Genomic DNA, 10,906 nt, shown 5'->3' on the forward strand with positions numbered 1-10,906 from the left:
TTAATTAATTAAAAAAAAGATTCATTTAAGCTTTTTTGAGTGAAAAAAAACTACGTTGCCATTTTTATCTTTTTTTTTTCTTCGTATTCCATATTTTCTGAATTAAAAAATGCTTTCATATAGGTATAGGCTAACTTAAATTCCTTTCCTGTAAACAATAATAATGTGAAACGCTACAACCTATGAAACCTATGGTCCAGACCTTCGAACCCCAGGGTTCAGAACTTCGTGAGTAACTAATATTTTTAGATCAGGAGGTGATTTTTGTCAAGATCACGGTCAACCAAAAGATTTTTTCAATTAAAGGTACCCACTTCAAGAGGCTGGGTAAAACCCACAGAGTAGAACCCACTCAAGGCTACAAAACTGTTCAATCCACAGGAGTGTCATTTATATATTGTTGTTATATAGCTGGACAGTATATTCATAAACACTACAGGGGGCCACCATATGCCACTAGGATATCTACGTAATCCATCACTACCTAGAGTATAAGCAGATAATTAGAGGCCAAGAGGACGAACGGGAGTGGGAGTGTGCTCAGGAAGGTAGAACGAGCCTTCCTTCTGCTTGGTAACACAGCCAACTAAGTATGCCTGGCTAAGAAGTCAGCATCGAGCGCTATCGTCCTAGTTTACCCTACAATAATTGTAAGTGAGTACATGAAGCTTAGAATAGCAAAGCTATGAGATCAAAAAGGGCTCGAGTTAGATGGAATTAATTTTAAGAAAACCCTATTCTATCTATCCGGGACTTACTCCAGACCAGTGGTGGCCTATTGTCTGTGGTGGAATTCCGTGTACCATGGAAGTTGAAGCGATTATAGACAAAACTTTCTAGCAATAGTTCAATGCATTCTGGGAATCCTTAGACACTGTGATCTCCGCCCATCCAATACAATGCATATTGACCTTGTAACCGGACGCAACACTTACGACTCCACTCATCGAAGAACAGTCAGTTAGCTTGAATATTTAGTAGTATCACAAGAAAGCTTCTTATTATTATTATGCTCTATTATATTATATACGGTCTTATGCTATATTATTATTAATCAATACTATTTATTCTCGGTGACGGGGGTTTAGTTTAAATTTTTCTTCTGTTTAAAATGAGAGTACCTTTTTTTTATTTTTTAAAAAGTTAAATTGCTTTTCTTACCTATTTATTTACATAAGTGAGGTAACAGTTCTCTAAACTGAGATCATACGGGACAGAATTACAAATTAAGAATAACAATAATTATTTAAATTAAGAAGTTTAACATACTTCTTGTAAATTTGAATATATCTATGTTAGATTTTAATGCACATGAATCGCTGTCCCCAATTATAATATGCAGTATTGTTATTATTTCTCTAAATGCAACGGAAATAATTACAGTAATTGAGGAATTATTGAATTTCCTAGGAAAATATTTAATTCATATTTAATTTATTCTTTAAATTGTCATATTCATTTTCATTCTAATATACAGATGAGCAGTATACCGAAAAAATCGAAAACTTACAACTTCAATGCAGAATGGGAACTCCATTATTTTTTTACAATGGTGAATAATAAATGTTTCATATTCGCTAGAATGCACCTTAAACTGAAACAGTGTATAAACATAGTATGTATTTCACACCCCTTCTTCCCCCTTAGACTATGCCTATGACAAGCCGATCGTGACACACTTCTAATATAAAAGGTAGATCTTATATACAGAAAATTTGCCCACCCCTGCTCTAGACAGTGGTGCAATTTTTCTTATATTAACAGTGTGAACAAGGTTTTAAATTTTTTCCATTTTATGCCTATGATAGGTGCATTATTAGTGATAAGTATATTGAACAAAGAAGCATTGAAAAGAAAAATATATGAGTGTTAAAAGTAACAACTATAAAACAGAAATTAACGATAGTATCCAACAGTTTGGAAAAACGTTTGGAAGGAAAATAAAATGTTGGTAAGAACAAAGTGGTTTGGTTATTATATAGGCTGGCCTAAATATATATAGAGAATGCCCCCATTAATTCAATGCATAAATTGAACTGAATATCTCATTTGTAGGATGTTTGGTTATAATAATATCCGTTTATATCGTTCCATATTTCAAAAGAGAGATTAGTTTCATTAAATGTAACAGCTAGTAGCTTGTTGCTGGTTTTGAATCTTTGAATCATTTTCCTCTTTTGTGAGTAGGCTTTAATCAGAAAAAGTTTCTTTGACCCATTCCTTTCACCCACTCAGAATATGCCTACAGAGGGAATTCAGGTCTCCCTAGCTCTCATTTACTCTGCTTTATATTCGAGGATATTTTAATTAAAGAAAATATTAGTAATTTGATGAAAGGCATCACAATTATGATACATTTTAGCTAATCTAGAATTAAACAAGTAAGTGCTATGGATGTTTTTATACAACGGATTAACTCAAATCAAATTTATTTATATGAATTAATATGTGGCTGGAAATAAGCATATTATTTATTGGTTCTAAATAAAATAAATAATCTATAAAAATACTTTTTATTTATTGATAGATACTACAATCTGCCACAAAGTTGTGGGCAATAGGTAATAGTGATGAATGATCACATTCATACTAAAATAAGAATAAAAATAAATAGATAAATGAAAATAAAAATCTCTCTTAAAATATATACAAAATGAACATAATCAAATTATGTGTATAAAAAAATAAATAAATAAAATAACTGAAAAAATAACTAAGCCATATTTATTCATTTAATTAATTTTTATAACTTAAATTGCTTTAATTAAAAAAAAATATCTAAACAAGCTTTTAATCTGTTGTTTTTTTTTTTATTGCAGTGATATAAATGGAAGGAATTCTTCAAGAAGAAATATGGAGGATATTTTCCAAGGTTAGAAAGTTGTATAGATACACTAATTACAATTTATGATTATAAATTATTAGAGAATTTGCACTAATTTTATTAAATAATATGGTTTTTTAATTATTTTTTATTTTTAAAAGTTATACTATTGAGAACCGACATTATACCTTGATCATTTTAAGAAAATACAGATAAAGTTGTTTCAATTTTTGACTTTCTAACTCAATACTTATTACAAGTCTAATATGCATGCTTCAAATCAATATTCATTTAATTACTTGAATAAGTTGTTTAACTAATTACTTACTCTCACTATTGATATAAAACATATAATTTGATATTTTTAAAAATTAAATTTCGATTGAAAATATCTATATTTAAACATCAGTACGATACAAATAACAACTAAACATTAAATCTGGTCGACAAAAAACTTTATGAAAATAATATTAATACTTTCAATAAAAAAAAGCTACATTTCGCTGGAACTGCTCGGGCGGAAAAAGTTATAAAACAATGTTCATAGAAGTCCACTTATTTTTAATTCCAATGAATTCATATCCTCTAGCTATTAAATATAGAATATATTGATATAACTCATCGCGCACGTGACAAATTCATTATAAAAACTGTTGCCGACACCTTTTTATATTTAGGAGTGTGGCTTTTTATTTTTCTTGAACAAAAAAGGAGAGTAAATATTTGAGCTATGACAATTCCCTTAGTCGACCTGCTTTTGCAGAGAACATACAAACAAATAAAAAAAATATATATCAATATTAAAAAAAAATACTCTAGTATTTAATTTCGATTTAACTTTATATACTTGTATTTTAACATTCGGCATGGTACAGTGCACGCTTGCTTAATCCGAGAAAAAGTTCTAAGCTAGTTTGAAAAAGTTTTAGTTTAGCTAGACGGCCGTGCGCGTTGGGACTTGGATCCTATGCCTAGCATTATGAGTTAGATTCCTATCTGGGACCGTTAATATTCATGTCTTGCCGGTCGCGAGAAATGAATCTTGACCCTTATACCTTGGTTAGTACGCGGGGACAACTCAAGATCAACCAGAGGTTGGCAAAAAGTTCCACTATGCCCACTTCTCGTTTTAGTCCAAGAGCCTAAGGATAGAAAAAGTCAGCAATTTTACTCCAATTGCTTACTACTTTACTTGAAAACTAGAAATAGTTAGTAGTCAAGATTGATATAAGGTATAGTAAGGACAAAAAATGGCGATTTAAAAAAAAAAAATGTAAATATATAAGCCATAATAGAGCTGTTTACGTCAAGATTTCCTTCGAGATACTTTTTTAAAAAATGTACTGAAAAATAAGTAATTTATTTTTTAAAATCTATAAAAGTAGTTCATAACGTTATCACTTCGTAATATTGGCGTTTATAACATTTGCATATGAATGCCAATTTTTCATATGGAATTCTGTCCAAACAACTGGAAATTAATTTATTTTAGCAAATATAATGATATATACTACTCATAGGAAAATAAATGTCATTAATTACTTTATAGTGCATTAAACTAGCTTTAATTTGAGTGCTATCAGACATCAGTATTAGACGTACAGATGTAAGTTAGCTCTTTTCCTGTATGTTACTGAGATAGATTATTTCGTAAATCAAAACTTTCGTAAGAACATCTAGACATCTACATCAGTTTGATTAATATTGTCAGATATCATAAAAACTACTTCTCCTACAAAGATAAATACCCTAAGCAATTTCATAGTACATTCGACTAGCTTTAATTAGAGCGCTTTTAATTTTTAACAAACTAAATTCTCTAATTAATGATTTTTTTATTTCATTTTGAAATGTTGCATTTTACAAAATTTATCTCGGGAACTATTGAACTTAAACAATATATAATAACAAGCTCTATTATTATTAGTTTTTCCAAGTTTCACAAAGTTTTTTTTTTCTATTCCCTCTGTTTTTACTTGGAAGACTGATTAATATTGACTACTAACTAAACATAGTTTTCATTAAAGCAATCAGAAACTGGGAAAAAAGAATTGAATTTTTCCACATTGTTTCGGGTTACCTTGGATTTGAATTGGAAGGGCTGCCATAATGTAGGCAGTACTAGCGCCCCATGTGTCCAACATCCAGAACCTACCACCTCTAGTGCTTTCAGTGGTGAGAAGAAGTTACCCAGGCTACAAGAGAGAGCCATCTTGTCTTCTCCCAGTCAATTCTTCTTTGTTCACTAATCAGTAAAATCCACCATGAGTGAGTAGATTTACTGGAGTGGTTCCTAGCAGGAAAGGAGAGAGAGCTATAGAAATGCGAAGTCCACCAAGTTCAATATAGTTAACCTACACATCATCATCAACAACCTCATTATATCTACAGTTTTCCATAGCCCAGTTATTCTAAATTAATTAACCCTTTTAACCATAAATGTTTTATTTCGGCCACCCCCTACACCACTTGTAACTTATATAATAGAATTTTATTTTCATTCAGTCATGTTTTATTTTTCAATTATACAGTCCACTTAAAATCCAACCAACCAACCAAAGTTAATGTGTGCTTGGCATTTAGTTGAAGGCATACTTCATACAATTACCTATAACTATACCAAATTAGGTAAATTAGGGCATTTTCATTTTGAATTTAAAATTAAATTGTAGATCGCAGCTATATTTAAGAACTAACATTTAAACCGATATGCTTAGATATAACAAATACATCAATCAAACTGATCTTGGAGCTAAGAGCAACTTCATTAAATTTTGGAATATCTTAATTATTACTGGAAATTAAATTTTCTAATCATTGATAAGAAGAGGTTAACATTGTAAGTCTTCTGCCAACAGAAAACGAAGAAGACATTGATGAAGATGTTTTCCCAAATATTGACCCTAATATAGAAGAAATAAACTTTCAACCACTCTCAGTGATCGAACCTGGTAAGATTTAGCTTAAAATTCAATTATTTTAATTAAATTTTATTAATTATAGATTCGCAATTAAAATTAGAGCATTGAATGAATTTTTCATATAACGAAAACCAGCTCTTTTTATGATTTGTTACAAAGTGATAAAAAAGTGAATAGTTAAAAGTGAGAGAATAATAGATAGTATAGAGTATTGCGATAACACTTGTGGATTTGTAAAATCATATCTCCGTGGTAAACTAAACAACTTTTTTAATAAGTAACCAGAGAGCACTAATTTGTTGTATTTCGTGTTGGTCTATTCTCCCCCCACATAGCACAATCTCTTACATTTACTTTTTAAATTCCCTGTATCTAACATTAATTGGATCATCTATAATGAATCTGAACTCTAATTAGTTATCTCTCACCCGTATAGATCTGATCTTGTTAAACTATTCACAAAGTTATAATTCAATTAACATTATAAAAATTAGTATAATAACTAATTTTATAGTATTTGTTCAAGTTTTAGAGGAATAGCTGATGTTGCTGACGAGGGACTGTCGGTTAATCAATTTTTGATAATTTGGATGTGCAAACATACGTTCACTATGCGTTTTGAAAACCAATATTTACTGTGTGACAAGCGACTGGAAATTCAAACAAAATTATAATTTAAAAGTTTGGGATAACAGGTGGAGTGAGGTAGTCAGTGAGTCGGGCGCTGTGTTTCTACGCTGTGTTTTAACTGTAGTCACCTCCTATCATGCCGTTGTTCACGAAACAATACTTCCTTACAAACTATTGAACACCTGACCTTTTATGTATGGTAGTGGTTATAGTATAGTAGTGGTAGGTAAAGGTTTTTTATTTTAATTTTTTAATACAACAGACGAAAATCAGGCATTTTTTCAGCTTTTAAATTTACTCTAAAGCGAATAAGTCAAAGGAAGAAATTTACAAATGTGTACTTCTGAACTATGAAAGTAAGTATTTTTAGTAAACTAAACCACGCTAGGAGACTGTAGATCAAACAAAACACTGCACTGTTAACGAAGATTCAATCCTTTTCACACTTTTTCGAACCAGAAGCCTAAATAGTAGGATCAGCGCTTCTGTCAGTAGCAAAAATTTCCTCCCCCCGCATATCTTTAATTGGTGGCATATCAAAAATCGGTTTCTTCAGAGCGCTCTGTACGAGGAGATTGGATGAAAAGGTCATCTTGTGAATTACAGACAGGGCTGCCGTCAGCTGAGCCCAGATTTCCCCTTCTGACTCTATATTTCGTTTAAATTATTTTTGATAATAATTATAATAATATAGATTACGGTTTATTATTAAAACAATAAATAAATCTATACCGCTACAAACCAAGAAGGGTCAGAAGTGCAGTACTTAGTAAGGAAGTACTACTACTAGATCACAGGACCGTTGATCAAGGAGGTGATTTGTTCAATCGCACTCGACTGCAAAAGTTTTCCATTTTATTCACTTTATGAGTCTGGGTGAACCACAGAAGGTTATCGAACCCCCAGGGTTGACTCACAGAATAATTAAAACATAATACATATTTATGAATTACTTTAAACTATAAATGTACTTGATATTATCTATTACAATATATTTTAATCAACTATCAGGACTCAGGGGTTTTGCCGCCCTGCTGAGTACGCATAATATTATAAGCATTACTTCTTTCGAAACGACTACAAGCCAATTTTTAACACATTTATATTTACAAACCCTTTAAGGGTTCTACTTCATACGGTCAACTATCTTCTTCCAATACAAACCTTAGTAGAACTGATTTGATATAGTAAAGTAGCTTTCTAAAACATGACTAACCCTGTAAGTAAATTTTACTGGCTACCCTCATCAATGTAAGTATGCAACTTAGAGCCACGGACTAGTATTTTACTGTTAATCTTAACGTCGGGTTAGAAAAACGTTATATAACCTTTTGATTTAACTTAGAAATATTGCATTTTGGTAGAATAACCCTTATTTCTAGTACTACTTCAAAGAAAACAAATGAAACAAGAAATTCATATTCAATTTAACATTAACAGGCAGGCAAGAATTTTAAAAATGCTACACTAACGAAGGATTATTTAACGAGTATTGGAAATACCAATTGGATTTAAATAATATTGGGTTTTATGATGATTATATTGCGTAATAAAAATAATTTTGTAAATTAAAAAGGTGCGACAATATGACATGATATGAAACTGCTTAATGTCTGGTCTATTTTTCGTGATGACTATCCTTATTATATAACTTATTTCCATACTGTACCGGAACAATGAAATTACGTAACAATCATTAAGTATAAATTTTAAGATCCGGAAACAAGTAAAAAAGATTGTATTATAAGCTTCGAAAAATAAACATACAGTACGGAAATCTATGTAATATTTATACTCAACCAAAAAAAAAAAAAAAAAAATACAGTTACATTTACTTTAATATTTCCAAAAGTTATTTATTACAGAATACAATAATCAAAATAGAAGGTTCGGAATTCAAGGCTACCAAATGATAATGGAAGAAAATGATTTTTTTAATAGCCTACATATCGCTTTGGTTTTAACTCCCCAACAAACCTTTGTCAATATTCAATCGCCCGGTTTTAACTTGTCTTTTTTTTTTTCTGAAAGCAGCATTTTCCTCTGTTCTGTGTAAATTAGTTCAGCACCTGTTGGATTGAAGAAATGGAGTGCGTCATTCTTTATGTTTGCAATACCACAGCAATTACGTAAATGCTCTCCGTGTTGCTTGCGTCTACATCCACTTTTCGTAACCACATAAAATCATTTCAGATTTTTTTTTCTTCTAGGCCCAATGTGTCTATAGGGTTCGATATATGAGGGGTGGTTAACAATAATGATTGTTAAATGAAATTTCTTTTACAACATTTCAAATGCATTGTAAGAGGGGTATGAGGAAAAGGATACGCCTTAAAATTGGAAAATTAGATCATTTAAATTATGTTTTGTGTTTAGTTTACTAAGAACAATAATTTAAATGGGTTAGTATTCATAAAATTATAATTGAAAATAAAATTAAAGTATTTGTTCTTATATTTTCGGATCTTTTAGTATTCAAAGACGAATAAATACAAATAAATAAAATTCAAAGCTTCACTTTTCGACAAGATGGGGAGGCCATCTCCAGGAGTTTACAGGAATCACAGGAAAAAACAATAGATAATATTTATTTACTTACTCAGAAATGAAAAAGAGACTGCAGCAAACTCTAACCTCTGCTATCCACCTAAAATAAAAATAAAACTTTTAAACAATAGCCTATAAAATATTGTTCAGTCCAATTTCTTGTAGAAATTTTCAAGAAATAGGGTCAAAACAAAAATAAATTTTTCATAGTAAAGTTTCATCTTTTTAATTTTTTTTTTTTGCCATTTAACTTTTAACACAATTAAAAAAACCAAGATTGTCACGTCGAAAATATAACTAAATCAAATGCATTGAGTTATACAATGAACTGATACACATTAGAAATCATACAGAGCAATGTATGAAATGTTATCCTATTTTACATAAAATGTAAAGCCATATAACGTCTGGAATATATTGTTAAAATAAATTAATACGTATCCAAGCTATGTCTCAAAACACTCCATATTGAAGAAATAATAAATAAAGTCAAAAGTTTGGGCCATCCTCAAGAACATTCTAATAAATAACAGCTTTTCTTATACAATAATTTTTAACAATACTAGCAAACGACATTATTACTAATTTAGCATACCTTAAATATAAATTTACTCCTCACATCTAGTTTGTAAAAACTTTTTGCAGGATTAATTTCAGTCACATCACCCTATAAAACAGTAAGGCTATAGGATATCATATTAATGCATTAATAAGCTTGCCTTAACTTAGTACCTATTGCCTTAACTTAGTACCTTAACTTAGTACCTATTTTGTCACAAACTATTAATTTTTAATCATTCCAATTACAGGTCAACTTAATACTATTATCACTTTCTTATCAACACACTATTTATAACCTTCCTTACACTCAGGTCAGACTAATAATTAATTTATTTCGAAATGTATTTGAATATGCAATACAATAACTTTATTTTCAGTTGCACGCTTTCTTAACGGTCACCACAATGGCTGAAATAATATATTTTAATCTTATAGAGGGAAAGAATATAAATTACATCCATGTAACCATGTCAGTATTTAAAAATAATAATAATGGCATAGTGACAGTATTTAAAACACCAGTTTCATTTCAGAGAAAATTGTTCAATTACCATTTTGATGATTTTACACGCAACCGAATTAAATATTAATGAACGCCAGTATGAATATTATATCATCGTTTTTGTCGACATGAAAACGCAGTTAATTAAATTTCATTACATTAAGCCTGATTAATGTCAATCACTAAAACCATAATTAACCAAGGTTTATATAATAAATATGATAAATTAAATTTTTTCCCTAATTAAAACATTGTTATATATTTTTTTGTTTTCACATTTCATTGGACTTCATGAAAATCAATAATATAATTATACCAAATTAAACAAAAATGAAAAAAATAACTGTGTTCATTTAGTCTTTCAAATCCCTTAAGCTGTGAAACTTTTTTTCTGAATCTCAATAAATAAGTATGGTTTAAGTATTATAATTATTAGTAATAATTGAACCTAAACATGTAATAAGGAACCAGTATTCAATATTTGTGTTTTCTAAGGGATATCAACAATATTTCTAATTTATAAAAAAACTCTAGCAATATCTAATAGTGATATAAGGGAAAAATGTGATATCTTAATATTGCGAAGTTAAAGTTATTCATAAAGCTAACAATTATCGTTCTAGCTCATAAAACATATTTTCACAAAAGAGCTGGCTAATTCCTCAGTAGTTCACAAACTGGGCGCCAAAAAGCGCGCGAATTTATTTAGTCCATTTAGGGTTCTGCGGCGAAAGTTTGGAAACTGGCTTAGTGCATACGAGGAATTCAGTTTAGACTCAGTAAATAAATACGGCGAAGCAAGAGCAATCAAAATTGCATAATTAGAGCGACAAAATGGTTCTATTTACTAAAATTTCTATTTTCTTTATAGATTAGATCGGAAATAGCAATAAATATCAATTATTCCTATCCTGGGACATA

The 10,906-nt window shown here is 30.0% G+C and overlaps 1 protein-coding gene and 1 long non-coding RNA gene across 3 annotated transcripts in view; one reads left to right on the plus strand and one right to left on the minus strand.

The window, feature by feature from the left end:
- LOC106678131 (uncharacterized) overlaps window positions 1-10,906 on the plus strand; it is a 32,552-nt gene that overhangs the window by 14,618 nt on the left and 7,028 nt on the right. Inside the window, exons 3-4 of the mRNA XM_014416471.2 lie at window positions 2,820-2,872; window positions 5,683-5,775. Coding sequence (XP_014271957.1) covers window positions 2,854-2,872; window positions 5,683-5,775 — 112 coding nt within the window. The 5' untranslated portion in view covers window positions 2,820-2,853. The remainder of the gene's footprint in view (window positions 1-2,819; window positions 2,873-5,682; window positions 5,776-10,906) is intronic.
- Window positions 8,915-10,906, minus strand: part of LOC106678133 (uncharacterized) — a 117,084-nt gene continuing 115,092 nt past the window's right edge. For both annotated transcript variants that reach the window (XR_010843352.1, XR_010843351.1), the window contains one exon: window positions 8,915-9,022. This is a non-coding gene — a long non-coding RNA (uncharacterized lncRNA). The remainder of the gene's footprint in view (window positions 9,023-10,906) is intronic.

This window comes from Halyomorpha halys, unplaced genomic scaffold (assembly GCF_000696795.3).
Source record: "Halyomorpha halys isolate HHAL.00 unplaced genomic scaffold, Hhal_1.1 Scaffold125.1, whole genome shotgun sequence".
In the NCBI taxonomy this organism is placed as follows: Eukaryota; Metazoa; Arthropoda; class Insecta; order Hemiptera; family Pentatomidae; genus Halyomorpha; species Halyomorpha halys.